Source organism: Cinclus cinclus, chromosome 1 (assembly GCF_963662255.1).
Source record: "Cinclus cinclus chromosome 1, bCinCin1.1, whole genome shotgun sequence".
Classification (NCBI taxonomy): Eukaryota; Metazoa; Chordata; class Aves; order Passeriformes; family Cinclidae; genus Cinclus; species Cinclus cinclus.
Window position 1 is genome coordinate 9785061 of NC_085046.1, and position 25782 is coordinate 9810842.

The window sequence follows — 25782 nt, forward strand, 5'->3', positions numbered from 1 at the left end:
GTTTTTTTCCCCAATGTATGAACAAGTGTTAAAGTTAATGCACAAAATGATTATACTGAACTAGAATGTGCAGTACAATTTTAATAAAGCTTGCACTGATTAAAACAGGGCTATATATCTGCAAGCACATAGGCAATGGGCTAAAAGAATTGTACAGTTAGGTTGTAGGTTCTCCACTGACATCTGATTTTACTTAAAGCTTGTGGACATCAGCAAATAGCAAAGACCCAGACAAATACACTTCTCATGGATTATTGTGTTAGTTTTTCTAAGTCAAAAGAACACAGCATGTTGTCAATCACTGGCAAGTGCCAATGCATATCACTTTTATAACCTCTGTATTTTGAGTGTGTCAGTTTTAGTTAAGAAAGGAAAAAAGTCAATCATAGCAGGTTTGGAAATGAGAGGCAAGAAATAAAATGTAAAGAAACATGAACTTTGCATTCCTCATGGACACTTGCTTGTCTACTATTTTTAGACAGAGATATTTCAATTCTTCCGCATAACAAAGCCTTGCCTTCCAGAAGGCAAACACGATTTGGTCTGACTCATGCCAGCACTGCTGAACAATTCCACAGAGATAATCTTTCTCTTTCATGGCCTGATAACTCAGCATGCTACCACAGTTCATCTTCCCATGTTTTTAAGTCTGAGTCTGTATTTCCTATACATTTGTATTATTTTTATAGCTTGTGCCATGAATTTTTTGTAGGTTTTTATCCTCATTAGATTAGATGGAGATAAACGTCACAAGCAAATAACAACTTTTCTTTCAATTGACATAAAAGATCCCCAGCAGCCTCTAAGCTACAAAAGAAGGCAGGTCTTCATTCTGCTGCCATGGAAGTGAAGAGAATTGCATTCTATTTAACAATAGGGTACGAGCCTTTCAAAATGCAAAAATTCTGGAAAAACATCATCGTGTTCCAATATTGTTTTCAAGATGTGCTTGTCACTAAACCTTATCTTTAAGCATTATGATGCTGTAAGTACTAGAACACTAACTTCTACAGAAAATTTGATCTCAAACATAATTTTAAAGCACTTTCATTTTTATGAGTTTTGAACTTTGAAACACTGTAATTCTTGTGCATTCAATCCCAAATTTATGTGCCAACATCACAGAAAACTAATTTTTTTTGGCTATACATACAGGAAAAGGATGCTAAGAGATGCTTATTTTGCATACCTCTCATTTAAAGGTAGCATTTGACAGACAATCATCATGCAGATTTAAGACATGACATTAATATCTGCAGCTGTTACTTAATATTTATATTCATGAACATCATAAGGGCTCAATCCTATCACCCAATCATATTATCTAGTTGAGGAAATCATGAAATTTCTTTTATTGAGCAACTCAAAAATGTCTTGCATTCTACAAGCGTCAAAAGTTGGAGCTTTTGCTTCTGATCACATCCATTGTTACAATGTTACTGAAACAAACACCTTATATTGTGCTATAAGTGACCAACTGAAGTACAATAGATTGAACAATGAAGCTTATGCTAGTAATTGCTTGAATGATGTCTTCATTTTAAATTTCTTGTCATTCTCAACTATTTTAGACTCAGCACAATTTTTTGCCCTTTCCTATTAAGTGGCAAGAGCTTTTTATAGATTGTGATTGTATTACTCAACAACTAAGTCAATTTAAAATGCTGATGTTTATCTTTTTCTCTTTACTTATAATGCAGTTTTGCTATGCATATAGGAGATCATGACTAAGAAGATAATTGTACTTAGTCAGCTATTAGTAACATGAGAAAGTATTTTTAAATTGAGCTGTATTTGCTTACATCTTTCAGACTTTGCAAGGCAAAGTGAAGAGGAGTAAAAGATCTTTTTCTTTTAATGGATGGGGCAGAAGATACATGAGCAGGGATGCTCTCCCTTCAGAAGTCTGTGCTTAAAACCAAATTCTTCTTTGTTACACATGGTGCTGAGCAGGGGGAAAGAGCATAACAAAGTCCTGCTCTTTTGTAAAAGGCTTTCCTTTTGAACAAACAGCACTTTCACTTGAAGTTGCCTAAAAGAAACTGTCTTCCCAAGGTAGCCACCACAACTGAGTCAAGCAGTTCTAGTGCCCTGGCTGCCCAGCTGCTATTTACTTTTATTCAGAAGAAGAGGAATACTAAGGTTTGTCTTGATGTGCTCCTTTACAATATCTGCTTAACAGATGTCTTATCATGGCAGTATCTACAGCATTAAGTTTCATCCATTAGATTTACAACTCTTCGGTCAGTTAGAGTTTCAGAGTCAGGCTTGGAGAAATGAAAATCATACAGAAAAAAATTTGGTCCAAAAGACTTCCAAAGAAAAAGGTAATTGTTGTGTTACGTGAAATGTACACCTTTTTCTGTATAGAACAGTCAATCCAAGCTTTGGCTACAGACACAATCTGCAGAGAGCTGCTTTGTCTTATGTAGGTAACTTGAAGAATTGTTTGAGGTTTCAATAAGAATCATGATCCTGACACATCTGTTCACTAAAATGTAGAAACTGACAGCTGCATGACTTCAAAGCACTTCCTCCCTCAAACATGCGTATTTGCATCACCTCCTATTCCCATCTCTTCCAATATCCTTGCATTAGGAGATCACAGACAGAACAGCTGTTTCCAGTTAAGGCTTTCTTCATTTCTGCCATTGGAGCAACATCATTTACCACATTTCATGAAGATCAAAAAGGCCCAAAAAAGCAGAGCCCATTCATGTAGGGATAGAGCACATGCACTGACAAAGCCCCATGTCTGAGGAGAAGCCAAGAAGTGGAGGAATACTTTCACTGGAGGTTTGGAAACTCACATAAGCATCAAGTATTTTAAAAGTCTCGAGGAACTCAAAAAGCATTCCTGCAACATTGTACTTGAAGAAAACACAGCTTTTATTCCCAAATATGCAGGTTCTTCTGGTTGTCAGGGAAGGGAAATCCAGAGCCAGAGGTGCAGCTCTTTCCATTAACTGGGTTTTTCTTGTACTGATGTGACATTGTATTTTAAACTAGTCTCTTGTATAAGTTAACATTTCCCCTCAGAACACAAGAATTTCCAAGTTGTCTGAAAACTATCAGCTGTGCTTATGGCACATAGTTTTATATTTATTTGATTAGCAATCTATGTAGCCTTTAATGTGGATAGAAGCCTTTGATTTTCAAACAGAAACATATTTGAAGCTTATAAAAGAAACATTAAGTGCACCTATGGGATCAAAATTTTGAAGTGAGATGATTATATAGATTTACAATGAGAGCCAAGCATTGTGTAATTTTCATTGCATGACCTTTGTGAGCTTTGGGGTGTGCTTTCTGTCCCTGATTTTTATATACATAGAAATCCAAATCATGTAATACCAACAAATGAAAGCTTGAAGGTCTTAGAGATGTGCACAGTACTGACCCAAAGAAGGCTCAGAGCATAAGATATTTTTTACAGATATTACAGGTTTGACCTCTAAATTCAAGAATTACTGAACACAGCTGTGATACCTATGCCAAACTGAAGATTTTGCCTGTAGCTTAATGCAGACCCCTCAGCATCTTAAAGCTGAGAGTAAATATTTAAATTACATTGATCCCAAACTAGAACTTTGTCCACAATAAAGCAGCAGCAGTCAAATTGAATGAAAAGTATAACATTAAAAGCATATAATAGCTTATGCAAATTATCCTAATGGTTCACAAAGGTAACTCTGATTATCTGATTATACTATAGCCAAAGTTTTTTATCAAATCCCTTTTCAGGACTGCATTAATACTCTTAAACTGGAAAAAAAATTTCCCTTTCATTCTGTGATGCGCTCTGGAGGTAAAATCCTAATGGATATCAGAATGGAAGGCTTTTTTGAGTTATCATTAAGGTCTTCCCCATTGCACCTTGAATTTGTATTTATCAAAATTGGCACCTTCAGAGTATGGCCTTACGTATACACAGTTGATTTCTCTCTTGCAGGCTGGTCTGTCTCTGGAGAATAATTCCCTGGACCAAACAAACATCAAGCCATGGTAACATATGACCAAGAATAAATTGTCTCTGATAGCTGAGGAGCCTTAAGGAACAGGATTATTCTTCTCTCCTACCAACGATTATTATTTGTCTTCCATCACTAGCCCACTGCCTTGGAAAGAGCCAGGCTTTCTGAAGGGGTACTTCAAATCTACTACATCTTAGAATACATTTAAACACAAAATCTACTTTCTTGGATGGGAAAGAAACAAAATATTAATTTCATTTCAAATTCTTTAAGAATGCATCTCACCCAAGAAGAAATACATATTACAGTCATCAACTGTACAGCTTCTCTTACATTTCTAGTGATTTTAGCAATAACTGATGACAACCATAAGATCCCAGTCTCATCACTCATATTTTGTGCCCAAATGACCTTTATATTACTACACCTCAACTAGTGTCCAAGAAGAGATGCAATTTAAGGCATCTTATTGTCAGAATCAATGAAAATATGCATACACTGAGGTAAGCTCAATTGCTTCCTTCAAGGGCAAGATCTTTCTAGTCAACAAGGCACAATAAAACGTGCAAGAATTAGTAGTTTCCCTCTTCTGCAGAATAGTGTCATCTTAATTTAGCTCTATAAATGCTGTATTATTTACCACAAACTCAGTGATTATAAAAGAAGAGGTACTGTGCCAGATTTAAAATTACTAAAATGTCAAATTACAAAGAAGCTATATTTAAAGACACATTAAGACTTTGTGTGTGAGTAATGCAACCTTTCAGAGTTTGGATAAATTTAATTCTCTATGCTATAATTTCCTGTAGCATTTCAAGATGAAGCCACAGAAAATAATCAAATGCAATGATTAATATGTTCCCAATGTATGTGTTTCTAAAACAAGGTTCTAAGCATTCATTTAGCATGGATTGATGAATACAATGCAAATTTTTCCCCTGACTGCAATTCAGCAGTTCCAGATCATGATGAGAGGATTACTGAAAATACAGGTGCTCCATCAAGCTATACTCATAGCAAAAACCAAGGGATATGTACTCCCATTCCAGCACATAAAATCAGGAACACTGAAGATGCTTTCACGTATCTCATTACATATACTTGGAAAGGAAATGTCAGTTGAAGAATAGTCACACAAAACTGTAGTAAGATAGCAGTAAGATTGCTTTATCTGTTTCAACAAAGACTGCAACAGATTTTTAGTGACAGCCCAAAATACACACTCCAGGAAGAACATACCCAAAGCAAAGGCCTTGTATGATAAGCAGCCAAAGAGTGAATAGAAACCAAGCCTTGCTTTCCATATATCCAATCAAATATCTGCCTCATGTTAATAAAGACCAGTGTCAAGGGCACAATATTCAGAAATAATCTCTGTGAAGCTTAGCCCTAATGGAAAGAAAGCTTTGACTTCCTAGGATCTTTCCAAAGGAAATAAACAAGCTATTAATAATAACAGCTCCCTTCTCTGAAGCTATATAATGGTCTCTCCCACAGAGTATAATCGCTAGATATCCCAGTTCAAGTATTCTAAATTCAATTAAGGGCAGAAAAAAATATGTTTAAGAGGACTACTGTTAACAGAATTATCAAAAATCACTCAAGCTATGTAATTAAAGTGGTCCAGCAGTGGGGGGAAGATCACATGCAAGCAATCCCTAATGATGCATGCATTGATTTTCCTTACTGATGAATCCTACAGAGACCTTTATAGTGCTAAGTAATGGCAGTCATGCAACTGTACATTCTAAGGTATTTGGTAACCAATACATAGACTCTATTTGCCACTACATAAGCTTAACCCCAATTCTAAACTGCTAATTTTTTTTTGCTCCTGAAACAGGAATGTAGGACTATCTCTCCATATAATATATATAAATATGAAAAAGAAAAGAAGAAGCACAGGAAAGACTTTTGTAAGACTTCATATAGCAGCATCAGCTATATAATAAGAGTCAAAATTCATGTTAAACTGGACACACTCAACACATCTGTATACTGACCTATATGTGTTTGAGCCATAACATCAGCTAGTCTGTGTGCAGCACCACTGCCTCCACTTTGTGTCGAGGAGGAGGAAGTGGTTGATGTGGTAGAGCCGTGGATCGCTTGACTGATCCAATGTTCCATGTTTATACTCCCCTGGCTTGATGTAGGAGTTCCCTGGGAGTCACCCTGTACGGAGCCTTCGTCTTCTGAACCAGAAGAAGTATCTAGTAATTAAAAACAGGTTGTTAACTTGCAGTGATTAGGGATTTTCTTAATAGAAATAACTCATATTAGTATCAAAAATCTCATGAAAGTGCCATTAAGAAAATCTCAGGAAGATAGGCAAACATAATGAGAAAACTGCAGTACTGAAAGCCCTGAAACTAAGTCAGTTGCTAACTATGCATTTCTTTTGCTCTAAGGTCATGGCATATGGATTATTGTACCAAAAAACCCAACAAAACACCAACATATTAAAGTCTTCCTTTATAATGTTAAACATAGAATCTTCTGAAAATCTCCAGCCAGAAAAGAATATAAAAAAAACTTTCCCAAGCTCATTTCACAAAGTCTGTGAGACACTTTTCCAATTGTACAAAGTCCAACCCTCAGTGAATTGGGAGTCTCAGCTGGATTCAGTGAGTACCAGAAGTATGAGATATGGAGTATTTTCACAGTATAGTAGATAAAAGAGCAGATAAACTTGAAGAGGAAAGGCACAACTAATTGCTAAGTCAATGCTACATTACATTGTTAGGGAATAAACCAGAAAAGTGAAAGGAACTTAGATTATCACAAAATATGACAAGCTGGACATAGTTAGGTCCCTGTAAACCCAAAAGGACCAGCAGAAGCTAAGGTATCACCAAGGGCAAAGCAATCATGTGAACTGTCCCTATTGACTTTTCCACTACTCAGTTCACTTTCTCTTCAAACATACCTCAGTTAAGCTCAGTGTGCATCAAATGACATTTCCATTACTATCTATGCTGACAGATTGGCAGTTCACAGCAGCACAAAGAACCATTTTTTTAATTCTCATAAAAATGGAGAGATACTCACCTGGAGGTGTGTAGGCATCCATTGATGTTTGCACCACCAATGAACGTCGTTTTGAGGGCATGGGGACTGCCATTTTCCTTTCTTTATGTTTAGCAAGGGCTGCCTGCACTGCTTCTGTGTGGACATCTGGAAGGAAAGAGGTTTGAAGCCAGAGTTAGACAGAAAGGAGATGTTCTTTGTGCATCCAGCACACCTGGCACAGATTCGTGCGTGTGCCATTTGGGCTGACAAGGCACATCCTGTGATGGGAGGCCAGGAACACATGGGATCTTGGAGGCACTGGAGGAGTTCTTCTCACTGCAGAAAGAGCAGCTACAGTGAAAAGTATTGTACTAGCAAGCAAGCCCTTTGAGCTGTATGATATTCCCAGAACAGTGCTGCAGTATTTGAAGAGCAGGAACATCACCTCCCCAAAGCAAACCTCTGTTTGACCAGGAGCTGCTACTTCGGTGACCATTGCTATTTTCAGTGGCAGTGTGGTATATTAACACTGAGCATTTTTTAAATAGATAAGGTTTCCAATTTACACAAAAGTCACATAGAGTAAGTGAACAAGAACATTTGCTTGAAGGGTAAAAGGTATGCAAAATGCCACAAAAGAAATGGCAACAGGTCCCTCATTCCCACATCCTTCTCCTGCCACTGTCACTTGGCATTATTCACAGAAAAATAAGTACTGTGTAGGGCTGGCCTGAGGTGGAATGAGGAAAAAAAAAACACCCTAAGCACAAATCTGGTTCCTTGCAGGCAGGTGTTGCACACAGCTCACACCAGCCCACTCCGCAGTACCCAACAGATCCCTTCTCCTTGGAGTGATGAACAGCTTCTCTACCTTTCCCATGTATTTATAGCTGCCTACCTCCCAAAGTCTGAAAAAGACCATTCATCATGTCTAAAAAAGATGTGAGTTATTTTTTGATAATGACTCTGTTTTAAGCACCATTTTTTAATTACTTCCATAAATACATATTGAAATAAGTCTGCCTTTAGTTTACTATCTTGCACTGTCTGCATATTTCTATGGATTTGGGACAATACTCACATGAGGTGAATGTATGCAAAAGACATGGCAGCCAATGGGAGTTCCTTGTGTGTAAAGAAGTTACCACATATATTGACCATCTGACATCCTGCCTTTTAACCAGTAGCCACTGGTCAGCTATAGAAAATACAGCAATTTATGTGCATAGTTTAGTTGTTCCCATTTGTGGGTTAGGAGCAGAGTGAATCAGCTCTAATCCAGAGTGATCCCACTTCTGCTGCTGCTGCCCTCACAGTCTGGGTTGGCAGCACGCTGTCATTAACCTACTCCTGTATGGATGCGATGGCAACTCTGAACAGGAAACATGCCCCAGGAAAAGCAACAGGAAAGAGAAGAGTGTGTGGATGCATGTATTATATATATATATATATATATATATATATATATATATATACACACACACACTTATTTAAAGAAGCATTGGTTGAATCACATTTATGTAAGTAATTGTGGAAAACAACCTGGAAGGATGACTAGAAGCATTAGATGATAAGTTGCTGATAAGCTGCAGCTTCTCATTTCCAATAATGGTGCTTCCTGTCTTCTACCAGGGTTTAAGCAGCTCTCAGTAGAAGTACAACAGGGAAGAGTAAGAAAAAGAACATTACCAGCTGCTTCTATGAATTGCTTTCTTTTCTTGTGTTTTAAATAATGAAGAGGATGAGAATATCAGCAAAGAAAAGCAAACAGCAAAGCTGGAAAACCATTCTCAAAAGATAGAAGAGCTGTGCAGCTGATGGACCAAAATGAAGGAAGACCAATGTCATCATCAACCTAGAGAGCATTTTCTCTCCTGTCGAGTAATTTTTTTTAAGCAGAATGTTTAAGGTCTTTCTTATAATTAAAAGCTGATGAAAAGTTTATGTGAAAAATATAAGAAAATTTATGTGAAAAGTATCAGACTATGAAAATACACAATGTAAGTCTTACCTAACAGCATGACCCCAAGATAAATTCTTACCTACATGCTTCACACCAATGTCAATAAGGTACACAGGACTGAACATGCTCCCTAATAGTTTCTTATAGGCTAAAGTGGAAAAATTCTTGGTTTTCCTTCAAAGGATAGCAATTAGATATCAAGAAGAAAAAAAAAAAAGCGCCTTCTCTTTAAAAAAGCTCAACAAACCAACACTACAGCAATTTTTTGAAAAAAATCTAATTCTTTTGAAGAAAATAAATTTTGCTGATCAACACAGGAGGGACTATTTGTATATTATTGTACATAGGAACGTTTTTTAACTGTGTCAAGAGGGAGAAGAAATTCTGCCAGTTTTTTTTTTAAAGGAGGACAGCTGACAGAAAAGCATTAAAATGCTTAGTGACAGCTGGACACTGAATCAGAACTTGCGAATTCTTTGATTTCTTTTTTGATGCTGTTTTGATATAACAAGGTAGACTCATCAGCTTAATGAAAAACACTCTGCAGGGTTTTAATTTTCAAATGAGTCCACAGGAGTCCAGGAACTGAATTGTTTTCTTAATAAGGCACATTCTTGATATGTTTATTTGTAATGGGCTACCATGGAATAAGACACACTATAGATTGCTAAAAAAACAAACAAAAAAAAAAAAACCAAAAAAAAAAAAACCCAAAACAAAAAGAAAAAAACTCACAGGAAAGCAAAACAATGTGAAAGACAAGAAACTCTGAATAAGCAAGAGGCAAGCTGGGAAGAAGGAACACACACACCTGCTCTCAGCCCAGCCTGCTAGCTCAAATATTTAGAAGTCATTACTCAGACAAAGGAGGCTCCAAAAAAACCTCAGGACACGTCTAGAAAAGTACTGAGGACAGATAATCCAGAAATGGTTCAGGGACCATCAACAAGGATTTACAGGATTCTAAGGTGACAGTAATAAAATGCAGCATAAACAGTCCAGTTTGGGTAAAAAATCTTTTCACAATGTTCTCTCTCAGGAATAAAACTCTTGGCTAACCAAAGTTTCTCTAGGCATATAAAGAACAGCTAAGGATTACGTAAAGAATGAATAACAGTCTATATAGATTGTATGGTCTTCCTTTTGAATTAAAGCCTATTGGTGGGTTCTTAAGATGCTCTTAACCTGTCTGGACAATCTTGTACAGAGTGGGACTTGGTTAAGCTAATTAACAGCCTTCAAGCCCTTCATGTCTCTAGACAAGTATTGAGAAATCAGAGAGGTGAGGGAAAGCCAGACTGATACTTCAGAATTACACTTGAGAGCAACTCATGGGTCACAATATCTATCCTGTAACCACAGCAAGACAGAAACAGCAAGGAGGTTTGTTCTCAGAAAATATGAGCTTCAGATATGCATTTTGCATACACATACTTTGCTTTTCTCTAGGTTTTAACTTTGCTTTTCTGATCTACAAACCAAATTTGCTTATGTACCACAGGGAATTTTAACCAAAATGCAACTAATAATTTCTTATTGTACTTTCATGAAGCATGCATTTAAATCCAAGTTGAAATATACATTCATCATTAGTATCCCTGGTAATCTGCTTCTCATGAATTTGAGGAAGAGTGCGACAGCTCTTTCCCTTTACCTCGGTCAATGATGGACTGTGGTGTCCATCATATTGTATGTAACTCACTGCTTCCTCAAAGCAGTCCCTCTCAGCTACTGAAAATATACAATATTGTATGTAACTCACTGCTTCCTCAAAGCAGTCCCTCTCAGCTACTGAAAATATACAAGGAGACTTGCAGCAGGAATTTATACAATAGGAACTGGACACTCCTTGTTCTCTAAAGAAAGGGAACCACATTTGCGACGCACATTGGGACAAGGTGCGAAGACACATCCAAGTTCCTTTGGGACAGGAAACTGCTATCCCCCAAATCCCATCACCACAAAGCAGTTTGTATTCTCCACACATCACACACAGCATCAGCAGGAACATCACATTAGAATTTTAAACCATCTCTGGTAGGGTGATGCCCCAGTCTTGCAGGTCTGACAGAAGTGCCTGAATTCCTTCTCAGTCTACCCTGGCATGCTCAGAATAATTGAATTCATCATACTATGATTGAGTATTGCTATAAAACACAGATTTACCATTAATTTTTCCTGAAAAAAGTTGTTCAAGTACAAAAAACTTGGTCCAGAAGCAATACACAGAAATGCCTGCATTAAGAAAAAAAAAAAACATGAAAAGAACACTTTCTTCTGTCTTTCCTTATAGTGTTGCTTGCTTGCTGCAATTTCTCACCTAGTAAAAACTTCTGACACAGTTTCAAACAGAAATATACCTTCATGTAATTGCCCTCAAGCCTTCTGAGAAAGTCCTGTGTCTAAGTGGAAAAATCATGCCTTTTGGCAAAATGTTCTTTCATGTGACATTCTAATTACACTGTTATAGCTGATAAAAATTACTCCAGATCCTGACCCTTCAAAGCTCTCCTGTAAGTAAAAGAATCATTTCATTCTTCCCACCTGGCTTTTCTACAGTAATGTCTTAACTGAAAATCTAAATCATAGAGCAAAATATCATTACCTCTGTCTACAGTAGTAGGAACTAAGGCACGGTGACTTATCTGCTATTGTCCTCCACTGTTTTAGCTTGGCCAACCACACATTGAATCCAATTTGTGTGTTTGTACTCAAAGAATCAATAAATGGGGAAGAGCAAAGCAACAAGCTTGGGAAAGCTCACTTTTAAACTTTTGCTCATTGCTTAACACCAATCAACCTGGTGTTCAGCATTCAACCTGACATATTTCTTATGGGCTGCAAACTGCAGACAAAACAGCTCTGTCCCCAGTCTTTTCTCTGTTGCATTCAATCTTTTTTACCTTTTTATTCTCTTCCTTTACTTTCTATGAGAGGATAGAAAGGGCAAGCATACTTTTGGGAATAAAGGCAGTAAGTTAAATAGAAAGGAACTGTAAAAACAAGAGGGTGGTAGAGAGAGAGATTCCTTTCAAAGAGCTAATGATCTGTTATTACATAAGAGATGAGATCTCAAAACAAACGGCAGAGAAATTAAAACTGGCACAGAGAATGAGGATCTTCAAGTTCAGATTTCCAGAGTATGACCTATGGCTTTGGCCAGTGAGCTCCATAACCAGAAACTCTCAACTGTTGCAAATTCCTCATGCAATCAGTAGGAGGAATTGCCCAGCTTTCCTGGGAGATGCTCTGCTTGGTGCAGTCTCTCTTTTCATCTGGTTTATCTCATAACTTGGCACAACAGTGTGCTCCTGGCTTAACTGGAAGGGTTTAGGAAGCCTTTAAAACAGACATTACTGCACAGAAACAGCTTGATATGGACACCTTTCTCAAATGGGGTGAGTCGGTGACAGAAGATGTTAGGGAGATAGCTGTATTAACTGCTAGGTGGTCAAAGGTCAAATAGTAATGCCCAGAAATACCGAAATAAACACTGTTAATTGCAGACTTCTGATGCTTTTGACTCCTTTTTCACAGTGTGATTTAACCATTTATTCCATATCCTGTCAATGAACTGAAATATTTTTCAGGGGGAACACTACAATTTTATATTTATTTTTTTTGGCAGAAATTGAGCCGGATGGTTTTAACCATCTGGGCTCTGAGATAAGTCTCTTTGGAACTTTTCATAAAGCCTTTTTCTGGGGAACATACTTTCTCTCCTCCTTGCACTAACCCATGCATACTTAGAACAAGTAGAGACTTCCCTCCATGACAAGCTGCCCTCTCCTAGTCATTTCCTTTGGTGAAGACATTATGTATGATCCTTCTAGTCTCAGCTGTCTCCACAAGCAAATCAGTCTTCTTTTCCTGAAGCAAAAAACAATTGTTGTGTGATGAACAAGGCCAGCCATTTCCTGCTCCACATATGGAGCCCTGCTGCAGCATCTTGTGTTTCTCTACAGCTGCTAGAAGAGCACTCTTCCAAAGACTGCATTCTCATTTGGCATGGAGCAGTATCCTGACTCACCCCACCCCTTACACCCCATGATCAGGGATGCCCCATTCCTTACTTGGGCCAGAGAGAGTGTCCTTTAAAGCTCTGAACTGCAACTGAGACATTTGAAATATGCTGCAAATTCCTAGTCCTCCTAAAGACTTTTGCAGCTTTTAGCAGAATGAACTTGCTCCTTTTTCTTCAGCTCTTCTTTTTTAAAAGAACGAAAGCCTATGCAACAAATTACAGTTGCATTTCTCTTTAAGGTAGAGGGCTTATTAGGGTGGGGTTTTTTTTACCTACATAAGCTTAACTTGCCTCAGCAGCTTCCTCTATTCAGTATTAGCTGCATTTGCTCCATGGGCATGTCAAACTCTCAAAATACTGTAAGCAAAGCAGTACCTCCTCAGAGATCAAGCATCTGGGTACGAGTTTTGTATGGATCACAGAACAGGGTGCTCCTCCCACGGCAAGCAGCAGCTACATTAAAAAAATCCCACATTATAAAACTGTTCCTCACGGCCCTTGCATAAAATGCCTCAGCACACAAAAGAAAAACATTATCTTCTTTTGTACTTAAATCAGGTCTTGCAGTTGTGTGTCAAGCAGTTCTCCTGCATCTCATTTACCACGCAGCCCTGTCTCTTTTTAAGACAAGAAATTATACTGGCTGTAGACAGGAGTTGTGGATTACTAGAATCAAGATTTTAAAATCTGTTTCTGCCTCTGTTTCAGATAAAATATATTCCTTCCCCTCATTTTGTTCATGTTTTCAGTTTCCCAGGAATTATAAAGCCTTCATATACAATCACCAGCTGTTTAAGAAACACAAATATGAAAAAACAAACTATTGCCTAATTTTTTCTGTACAGATGGAGAATTACCTAACAGAGTCCCTACCATCTTCAGCAGCCTGGTTTGCCTGTTGTAAGGTAATGATACTACTTCCATCCCTCCTTTCAGGGGACATACGCCTGCAAGAATAAAACTGCCTGGAGACAAACCTAGCTGTGATCTGAATTCATCCATCTCTTCTGTCTCTTCCTTTTGGCTCATATAATTCCTCTCATTCCTCTCCCCTGAGCTCTCTTTGTCCTTTTTTTTTTTTAAGCTAGCCATTGGAAACAATCTTTATTCCTTTACATTAGTAGCCAATTCCTGGTAACATGATGGATGACAACTGGGAGACAAGACTGGCCTAAGGACTGAGAAGGTTTAGACTCCTTGCTTGTTACAGGACAGCCCTCAAACACAGCTAACTCACTCAAAGAATAGCAGATTATTAAGATCAAGAAGGCTGATGCTCTGCTCTAATGAGCTGAGAATGCCAAAGCATTTTTAATTAGAGGCTATTTAGGTACATATAATACATAGTTACGTCTTGTTTATATTGCAGTAGAGGATCAGCCCTGAAGTCAAACATTTAACAAAAAAGTAAAACCGCAAATAAATCTCTGTCATAGGGAAGCAAGCATCTGGGATGGCATCAAGGAAAACAGCTGGAAGAACAGAGGAGGTAATGGAAGCAAGGGCATTTTCTACTGCATCAACACAGAGTGCAACAGAATAATCAAAACAACTTCTAGTTATTACAGGGAAACAGCTGATACTATAGGAAAACAGCATTATCAAAGGTGAATTTTGGCTGAAAATTCTGGATAAGACAATGGTAAGTATAGCAATTGTATGCCAAGTAATTATACAGAGAGAAGGTTGGTAATTGCTGCCTTACAGGAAACCAGTAGTTGAAAGCACAAAAGTTGCTTCTGAGTTTAATCAGACCTTTGTTAGAGCTGCCATGGAAACAAAGGATACACTGAGAATTCATTTCCTAATAAGCGGCCTGTAAATACTCTGAATAGAGATGACTTGGTAGCTACATTTATTGGAAATGCAATCAGGACATAGTAAATAGGATGAAACATGGTAAATGTGCTATCATCAGAACACATTACAGTTGGGTTTTCTCTTTTGGTTGTCCTGGGCTGACAGCACTGAGTTATTTTCAGGCAGACACAGGGCAAGTGATTTCATAAAAATTGCGGTGCTCATCCAACACAGATCAGTCCCAGGGAATGTGAAAGTGAGTCCATATAATAACAGATCTTTGCTGGGGGTGATGCTGTAATGAAGCAGTCTCAGAACACTTTCCCAATCTCTCTGGGTATTAAGATAGGAAAGCACATGGCCCAAACAGTGCAACACCTAATTTCTCTCCATCTGGAAGCAGGTGTACTATTAGTTCTGAAATATGGCATTCATAACAGTCAACACATGATAGAATGCAAGAACAGCTGCTCTAAGATAACTCTCATTTATAGGAGGGCTGTGGAGGTTACTAACAGAAATAAACTGTTGCTTACCTTTCAAAAAACAACTTATGTGTGCAAGTTTCAGTCTTTGGGATATTTAAGCTATATATACTAGGCATCTAGCTTTACTGGGAACTGGGGATACATGGATATGCAAGGGAAACTTCTGCTATCTTTTTGTGAATTTGGGGCTGAATGTTGTTGTTCTGTATCATTTTTGGAAGTTAAAAGTCAGTGGTTTAGAAAAGATGAGCACTCCCATGACTGTGCCACTGGATAAGGCTTGCAGCTCAAGGATGCTGCAGCCAACAAGCCCCACTGGTGCAGGAGGCTGCTCCCTGCACTCCACAAAGGGCTGTGCCATCCTTCAGCCAATGTCAAGCACCTCCTGAGCATCTTCTGTCCCCATCTGCTGCACACGTGCACAAACCAGATGCTTGGGAGGTTCTCATGTGGTCAGAAAGATAAACTCCAAGGAAGAGAAGCATGGGTGTCATCTCCCACTTTGGCTGGCATAGTACTAATCCATAATTCTGGGTAGAAGGAAGAGAGAAGGTGACATGTGGCTGGGAAAGCTGTATGGGCAGCTCTGGAAACAGAGCTCACGTGCTGGAAACAGAGGACACCAAAACAAATTGAACTCTCTTTGACTCCACTGCTGGTTTTGCTGAAAGGCATAGTTTTTGCTTTAATTTGAATTCCTCAGGTATTATAATAAAATTAATTCTAAAATGTTTTTCTCAAAACTATGAGTTTTAAAATCACATTAATTCTCCTCATAAGTGAAATAAAACCCCAACATGCAGGTTTCCCACTAATAATTTCCATCCTTCCATTTATTTATTATCCCATTATCCCAATCTGGAAGTCAGCTTCACACAGTGATCTCATCTCAGGCCCCCTTACTATGCAATCTGAACTAAAGTAACTTTATATTTGTTTCTCTCTTGAGATCCTATTTTTTTTCTCAAGAGTTCTATACTTATCCTCACAATTTTTTCCTGCTGGGTCAAAAGTAAGGATGTGGTCATAAAAATTACATATTTGCCAGTGTTTTTCTTCAAGTTCTTTTTTGTCCTGATTGAGTTGTAGCTTGAAACTTATAAGCAAGCTAAATCAGATAGGAGATGAATTAATTTCTGAATAACTCTGTTTACAGCCAGGTTAATTATTTCAAATTAACTTCTACATTCTCATATTTTCAGTTAAAATATTATTTGTTTTATGATCAGTCACATGAGCATTTATATGCATTACTATCCCATTCTAATGCATAGCACATTGAACATATTTTCCTTTATCCTTCTTCTTTGGAGAAATGCTAAATGATGAGGGTTCAGTAAAAATGATTGCTCAAATCTTCCCATTCCATCCTTTAGCAGAACTCTCATAGTGTCATAGTGTAATTGTATTTTATCAGCTCTGGCAGGATTGCAGAGCAAGATCTTGACTGTCCTCTCAAAATCAAAAAATATAAATTACCTCTACATCTTCAAATCACTATGAGGTAAGCTATAAAGACACAAAATGTCACCAACCTTTGTTAGGGATCATGTACATACCTGCCTCATAGTAAATGAGAACAAATAAATGGTGAGGCAGGTACTGAAGCTCCTAGAGCAGAGCAGCTCAGCTAAGAAAGGTCTAGTGCCAGCATTTCTAGGACTTGGGTCTGCAGGGAATGTTCTTTCATTCCTAACTACCATATTTCAAATGACCCTCAAACCTGGCCTGGGATGACTCATTCTAAAGTTTAACAATTTCATGTTCAGTATAAATTATTCTGTCCTTTCCCTTTTGAACACCAGTGTGGGAAAGGTGGCTCAGGAGCTTGAGCTGCGAGAGGTGCATTTGTTTCAGCAGTACCTCCAAGTACCTCCTATATTAAGATGTCTTTTAATAGAAGTGCTGAGTGCACTTGGAAACAGGGCTGTTCCCTGCAGTGGTGGGATCTCTGGGGCAGGGGCTGGCAGCTCTCCAAGGATGGTGTATCAGACCAGTTTTTTCTTTCTCACCTCCACCACCCAAATTATGGGGAAAAAAAAATCACCAGAAGAGTGTTAGAAGAAAGGTACTCTCCTAGCTAGGAGTGCAGGCACCACAACCACCCCACAGGCCATACTCTTTCTCCATGCCGAGAAACCAGCTGAGAGGTGTTGATTCTACAAATGGCACTTCTCAAAACACTCAATTTCTCAGCTCCCAGCTCTGTGCTCACCTGCTGCTGTGCCTTTTAAAACCTTTCCACTGAGTCCATGCAGTGCATGTGCTCTCATATGCTGGTCTTACTTCTAGGACACCATGAACCCCCAGACACAGAGGCAGCACAAATCCACTTACGCTGCTCCTTCCCACATCGTTCCTGACACCTGAAAAACTCAGTTTTTAGAGTTCATTGGTCACAGTTTTCTTAAGGATTACACTGCTCCAGGCAGTGCTCTGGTCATCTTCAAGGCCTCTTACAAAGCTCATGAGAAACAAGAGACTTAATAACCTCGGCCCAACCCATTTGTCCCATCCTTATCTCATCAGAGAATTCTGGTGCAGTAGAAATAGTAGAGACACTATCTCATTCCTAACACATCCATGTGCCTTTGAATACATTACACCACATTCCCTAGCAATTAATGTTGCTCTTTTTTTGGTAGTTAAATTGTATTGGTGCACATTTTTGTGTCATCCATTCTGGTTTTAGTTGTGTTTTTCCTACTCACAAGTGTGGAAACACTAAAAGCCAGGTCCTGGCACATGATGAGATACTCTGGTTTTCAGCATTGGAATGGAGAACTCAAGCTCTTTGCTTCGGCCTAATTTAAAGGCCACAGGATGTCCTTTTGGAAAAACGAAGTTAGAAAGGACCTGATGTTTCATTTGCTTGTGTGTGGATCACCCAGCTGAGGGAGCATACACAGTTTTTCTCCAGAAAGGTGCTGAAGGTCTCTGAGGGAGAGCTGCTCTCTGAATCCCAGAGAACACGACCGTCAGAGAAACAAAGAACCGGGGGAGATTTATGGTGACCAAGAAAACAATTTCTGATCCCAAGGACCTGCCCGGTTGCCCGCGGGCTCTGCCTCCGGGCAGGGCCCCGGCAGCTGCTGCTGTACTGCTCTGCATCCTTTACGTGGCAGCAGAGCCCGGCTCAGCTCCGGCCTCCATCCACCACGGCAGCCGCAGGCGGGGGCCAAGCTCCGGCAGCACCGGCGCCGCAGGCCCGGAGTGCGCTGGGGCTTCTGAGCACCACACCAGCACCGCACCCTTCTTCCAAAAGCAAGACAGCCGGTATGGCGGCATTTTAAATAGTGGTGGCAGAAACTCCAGGTGCTCCTGTGAGGGGTTTTCAATGTTAGCAAGAGCAGAATGCAGCACTGCAGACACGGCCCTAGTGACTGCATGGAGGGACAAGAGCCTCTGGAAACCTCAGTCTTCGGCTGAGTTAGCTCCTTCAAGACAGCACGGCAGGAGTGTGAACGCTAGGCTATCCAAGCTACCCCCTTGCCTACTCCACCACGTAATTCCCATCTCCTTACCTCAACACACCACCCCAAATCCATGGATCTGCAGCTTCCAAGAGAAACCTAGTTTCTAAATGACACCAAGGAAACAAAAGCTGTATGGCCAACTGCAGCTACGTCTACAGGACCATTGTTAACCCGCACTCCGGTGTGTGTCTGGCTTTGCAGTCCCATCAGCAGACCGAGCCCCGTGCTGACATCTATTCTGCACACGGAGCCACAAGTGCGGTGCCAGCCAGCATTCCTCTGCCTCAGCTTTCCTGCCTGAAAATCCACTAGGCCAGAAAAGCCTCTTGGCAAAAGTTACTGATCCAGCCTACAGCACCGTTTGGCTTCAGTGTCATCTTGAGCCCCCAGATAATGTTATAGTACAAGCACTGGATAAGGAATGGCAGTTGCTAAGAGAAAAACATTGCCATGATCTACACTTAGCAAACCTTTCCAAATACTGTTTCTAAATGAGTAAATACTAAGAGACTTTATAAAATCAGTAGTAAACAAATCAAGGAATGCTTTTGGATTAATATCAGCTAAACTATTTGCCACATTTTTAGAAAGTAAATAATATTGCTTAACCCTGCGCTAATTCAGTTACTATACTGTATAGCATTTTCTATTTCTTTAAATATCTGAAAAATTATCAAAGCTGACATTTTGAAACATAGTGGTTTCAGGCTCCCTTCCTGTATTAAAAGAAGCAGCCAGGAAATTTTAAACCTTTTTGGTTTTAAAGAATTAGACTAAATTTCCAGTGTAGGCTGCATTCTAAAATCCAATTATCTTGAAACAAAAAGTATCCCAGGAACATTTAGAGAAGAAAAAATAGTGTCCACAAACTGAAGTGCCAATTTTATTTAGTGCATAAAATCAGAGAAAGCAGGTTTTCAAAATTATAGTGCTGAAAATTTTGCTTACATTAATGAAATAATAATAATAATAATAATAATAATAATAATAATAATAATAAAGACTGAAGTAAGAAAACAGGTAGGGATTAAAAATGTCACAGTTTGACATTTTGCATAATACAAGAGAATAAATTGAAGGTGATATTAGTGGCAGCAATGATTTTGAGTCTCCAAAGAGAGTTCATTAAACAATCTTTGCTGACATCTAAATCCACATAAAAAGCAAAGACATGGAAGGAGAACTGGATGACTTTCAGAATCTTAGACTTCCAATTAGGAAGACCTTACCAAGAAGAGACAGAAAAGGACTTTGATCAGATTTGGAATGGGAGATTTTTTTGCATATGTTAATTGAAATAAACTGCGCAATTCACTAAGGAAGGGAAATGTTTTCCTAGATGTGAATTCCTTATTGGTTAAAGAGTGTGTATTCATTTTGTTTTGGGCTTTTTCCAAGTAGATGTGCCAAATATGATAACAAACACTCAATCTGGATAACAGCTAGGATCTAACAATCAATGTGATCAGAGCAGAGATGCTGAAGTATTAAGCACAGCAAAACAACAAGCCAGAGACTTCTACCTGAAGCAAAACTGGATTTGAAAATGTGATAACCAGAATGAAATCTGACATGTAAATTTACAATGTACAGTAATAATTCAGTAATGACTTCTGATCTCACAGGGGCAATATATAGAAGGGGAAGACATAGTTCAGGGTTGGTTTGTTTTTTTCAGGGTGGAACACTGCACTGTATCTTAGCAAAGCTCCTCTGAAAGTAAATTTGAAGATGATCTGATAACTTTTAAAAATTGAAATGTATACTTACATTTACTTTCATGGACATTTTCTACATTTGGTTTTCTTCTGAGTGAGTGAAGATGCAGGAGTTCAAACCAGTTTGCTGGTGAGCTTGGTGCCTTGATGAGGAGTCATGCTACACAACAACCAAGCTAGGAATTAAAAGCCTTGCCAGAAGTCCCCAAAGCACTGTCAGGCTTTTCAGTTTTAACACTGAGGACATTTTCAGAGCAGCAAGATCTGAATTTACAGTATAGTCTTGAATGTCCTAAAGTGAGACTCCTGCACTAATAACAGCCCTTTACACTGAATTCCTTACTTTTCTTCTCAGCAACAAAGTGTGTGTCTTTATTATTTATATATATATAACTACAACTTGCCCCATCCCTAAGACAGGACCTCATGTACCATTTCACTGAACAAATGCCTTCCTTTTAAGGCAGCAGGCTGCAACTGAAACCAAGAGGCAGCAACATCAACTCAGAGCACTCTTGGGGTCTCAGAAGAGGCATCCAATGAAGATATGCAGGATGTTTCCTTTTGCCTTTCCCCAAACTGACTCAACATCTTCGTTTGCAAATGGCAAACACAGCTCAAGCAGACGACTTTCGACTCACAGTCAAATGCACATGTTTTTAACAGAACTGCTCTGGCGAGTCACAGCTTGGAGATTTGAGGACCATGTGTTGAACGCCCACAAATTAGACAAGTTCAGGAATAGTATTTTTTTACCTATTTAAAAACACTGGGTAGAAATCAGACCATTTATAGTGCAATGTTGGAGAAGCTTCTAGGACCTCATATATCAAGGAATTATTATGCAGATACCACAACCATTATTCAACAAAAAATTGGCAACATCTACAGTATGAACCCAGGGTTTCTGAGTGGAGGAGGGAGTTTTAAAAATTTATCAGAATAGTCTGGACACACATGAACTTTCTCTGCCACGTTTATAATTTAATTTTCTGTAAATGGGAATGGCAAGCTCTTTGAGTAATTGAATGAACCAGAGATACATTACAAAAGTTCTCCACAATTTTCCAGTTGTGTCAGCACAATGAGTCTGGCTGCCTCCAACAAGAGGAATCTCTCAAACACAAGCCAAAGCTTCCACAGTCAAATTTACTCTCCTCAAGACTCTCCATAACTATCAGGCCCTGGCTTCTGACTCAGCTCATCAGGGTCTCTCTGCCACAAAGGTTGGTGGGTGCTGCTGTCAATGGCTCCCTAATTCTGCAGCTGCAACAGAGGCAGCACCAGATGAAGCAGTCTTTGGTCTCAGACTGCTGTCTGAGAAGGACACTCATACTGCAGCAGCCCCTGAAGCAGCTCAAACAACAGCTGAGCAGACCTACTCTTCTTTGTGGTAAGGTGTAATACATGCAGTTTACACCTTCAAAGGTAAGAGTAAAGAAGTTTCCAAGCTCACTTTTCCTTTATGGAGTCACAGAATTGTTAAGGTTGGAAAAGATAATATTATTGAGACCAACCATTAACCCAGCAGCACCATGTTCACTGCTCAACCACATCCCCAAGTGTCACATCCACATGCCTTTTGAACACTTTCAGGGATGGTTATTCCACCTCTTCCCTGGGCAGCCTGTTCCAATGGTTGACAACTCTTTTGGTGAAGAATTTTTTTCCTAATATCCAACCTAAACCTCCCCTGGCACAACTTGAGGCCATTTTCTCTTGTCCTATCTCTTGTTGCTTGTGAAGAGAGGCTGAAGCCCACCTGTCTCCAGTTTTCTCTCAGGAAGTTTGTACAGAGTGATAAGGACTCCCCAGAGCCTCCTTTTCTCTGGGATAAACACCTCCAGCTGCCTCAGCTGCATCTCATAAGACTTGTGCTCCAGACCCTTTGCCAGTTTCACTGCCCTTCCCTGGACATGCCCCAGCACCTTGATCTCTTTCTTGTTGTGAGAAGACATTATAAACCAGTTTTAAACCAATCACTTCCTTCACTTTGTGTTATATCTGGAGCAGTATCACGAAGAAAGTTGGATCCCATTCACTTGGAAATGAGTTATTACCCTTCTGTTCAACTCTGAAATTAATTTTATCTTCCTTTAATCAGTGCTTCTATTTAGAGCATAATGATGTTCCCAACTTGCTATACTGCAAATTAAACATTTTTCTTATAGTATTACCAAACTAGAATTAGCACAGAAAATTTCACCTGTGCCACAGAACCACAGACCGGAGTAGGTCAGCAGGAACCTCTGGAGACCATCCAGTCCAACTCCCTGCTCTAGACAGGGTCATCTACAGCACACTCCTTGGGGCCACATCCAGTGAGGTTTTGAACAGCTCCAAGAATGGACACTACAACTTCTCTTAGCAACCTGTGTCAGTGCTCGACCTCTCACAGAAAAAAAAGCAGCTTTTTCTTATGGTCAAATCAAATTTTTCATGTTTGAATAAATCTCACTGCATCCAGCAAGAGGCATCTCTCAAACACAAGCCAGAGCTTCCACAGTCAAATTTACTCTCCTCAAGACTCTCCATAACTATCAGGCCCTGGCTTCTGACTCAGCTCATCAGGGTCTCTCTGCCACAAAGGTTGGTGGGTGCTGCTGTCAATGGCTCCCTAATTCTGCAGCTGCAACAGAGGCAGCACCAGGTGAAGCAGTCTGTGGTCTCAGGCTGCTGTCTGAGAAGGACACTCATACTGCAGCAGCCCCTGAAGCAGCTCAAACAACTGCTGAGCAGGCCTACCCTTCTTTGTGGTAAGGTGTAGTACATGCAGTTTACACCTTCAAAGGTAAGAGTAAAGAAGTTTCCAAGCTGCCGAGATCCCTCTGAATGGCATTGCACATGTGTGATAAATCAACTGCTCCTTCCAATTTGGTATCATCTGCCAGTGTGTGAAGAGGACACTGTCTCACCTGCAGTCACTAATGAAGCTATTAAGGGGTACTGGAGCCAGTATTCATTCCCTACAGTACCCATCAGAGACTGGTGTGTAGCTGGACTTTGTGCCACTGATCGATCACAACTCTCTGAACTCAATTTCAGCCTATCTAATCCAATTTCAGTTTATCTAATCCACATTTCACCAGTTTGTCAAGGAGGATGTTAGGAGAGATACTATCAAAAGTGTCACTAAAGGCATCCAACTTCCACTTCTCTTCCTTCAACCTCCAGGGAAGTCATCTAATTGTAAAAGGTCATTAGGCTGATCAAGCACAAACTGACCAAACTACCAAGAGAAATTTGTAAATCCATGCTGTATACTCCCAATCACTGCCTTGTCCTTCATATATTTAAAAAAAACTTCCAGCCAGTCTGGCTGGCCTGTAGTTTCCCAGATCCTATTTCTTGCTGTTCCTAAAGACAGTAACAAACCTTGCTTTCTCTCAGTCTACAGAAACCTCTCCTGACTGACACAACTTTTTGAGGAGTTGAAAGTGGACTCACATTGGTCAGTGATGCATCCCCATTATGTCCCACAGACTTCTACTTGCTCAGTTTGTTCAAATATTCTCTGTCATGATTCTCCTTCACAGAGGGTAGGTTGTCATTGCCCCAGACTTTCCCATTGTTCTCAGATGCCCCAGTTTCCAGAACCCAAATATCATCAGCACAGACCAAGGCAAAGGATACATTAATTATCTTGGCCTTCTCCATACCCTTTGTCAGCTGGTCTCCTGCCCCATTCAGCAGTGGTACCATGCTTCCCCTACTCCTCCCCTTTTCTACTGATGTGCCTGTAGAAGACTTTTTGCAGCCCTTCATGCTCACTGCCAGATCCAGTTCCAGATGTAGCTTGGCTTTGTGACTCCACCCCTGCACACATGGACAGTGTCTCTCTATTTGCACAATAAATGTTCCCCATGTATAGCTACACGAATTTACAACAAACTTCTTTTCAAAAAAGTGAGGAACAGAACAAGACATTTCAAGTTTTCATTCCAGTTCCAGGGTCTTCAGTCCCACTCACCCGATCTGTAGCGCTCATCCCGTGACCCTGAGGACCTGCGACGGTGGTACCGAGACGAAGAGGATGGAGTGACAGGAGTTCGACGTTCTTGTGGTAATGCCTGGTCCACCCCTGCATTAATGGAAAAAGAAAACAAAAACAAACAAACAGCTCATTCTGATTGAATTTTGGAAGATTTATAGTGAGGAGGAGTTCAGCATACACTAGGAGTAGAAAATTAACATTCAGTGCCTAAAGTGCGTCATGTCAATTGGTTATACACTACTTGCCTCTGGTCAGCTTTTCTGATGTGCTTATTTTCCTGATTGTCTCTAAAAAACCTTTTTTTCCAGGGTCATGGACAACATAGAAAGGGCAAACAGATAGTAAGCTTGGCATTTTTTATTTCCACAAACATATGACTTTTCATAAAGTAGCATTTAGGAAATATTTTAATGAGTTGATAAAGGTAGACACCATTGCAATGGATATTGAAACCTTTCCGCAAATTGGTTCCTAGGAAAACTTAATGTATATCATCTAAAACCTCATCTGGTTGGATGGTGTCAGCTGGTGACAACACAATACTAACCTGTGGAAACTAGTTCCTGTAGGAAGGGAACTATAGTAATATCTATAGTCATTTTTAGCTACCAATGCTCAGAAAGTAAACAATAACTGCACCAAGCCAGGCTGAAAATAGTAACCTGTTCCAGCAAAACAACAAAAACAGTCTTGTAAACCACCAGCATTTGAGTATGCTGAGCCTAAACAGCCAATATTTTAAGATTCAAACCTTTTATTAATCCCTTTCCCACAGTGAACTTGCTTTTTTAAAATAGTATTTTCTTGAAACCTTGTTAAACTACAGTAATAATGTAACAGCAGCATGATAAACACTTCTAAAAATTGATGTTCTTTGACAACTTCCAGAGAAGAGTGAAGGCATTGACTTAAGCATGAAAATTCATACAAAACAATAGGAAAAGAAAGCAAACTTGCATCTGTAATAGTGGCACAATGTGGTGCCCTGCTCTCTTCCAGAGAAGAACCTGAGCAGACAAGCCTAGCTGATGCATTCAGATTGGAGCTAACAAAGTGCAGAGCCTTGGGTGTGATGCACAGGGGTAAAGAACAGGAGCACCAGACAAAATTAAATTGATCCTTCCCTATGATTTTTTTCCTTTAAGAAGTAATTACACACTATGTGTAATTGTAACAACAGAAATAAAACTGTCCTCTTGCACTTAGGCTCAAATGTAGGACTAATAACTCGCAATTGGATTCAACAAAACAATACTTGGAAATATACTCATATTTTTCAATTAAAACATAATGTAAAAACTCTCCACTACTATTTCTCAACGCTTCAATGGCA

The 25782-nt window shown here is 39.4% G+C and overlaps 1 protein-coding gene across 1 annotated transcript in view; it reads right to left on the minus strand.

Moving 5' to 3' along the window:
- DIP2C (disco interacting protein 2 homolog C) overlaps window positions 1–25782 on the minus strand; it is a 304980-nt gene that overhangs the window by 105285 nt on the left and 173913 nt on the right. Inside the window, exons 4-6 of the mRNA XM_062493877.1 lie at window positions 24426–24536; window positions 7026–7151; window positions 5978–6187 (exon numbers count right to left, since the gene is read on the minus strand). Coding sequence (XP_062349861.1) covers window positions 5978–6187; window positions 7026–7151; window positions 24426–24536 — 447 coding nt within the window. The remainder of the gene's footprint in view (window positions 1–5977; window positions 6188–7025; window positions 7152–24425; window positions 24537–25782) is intronic.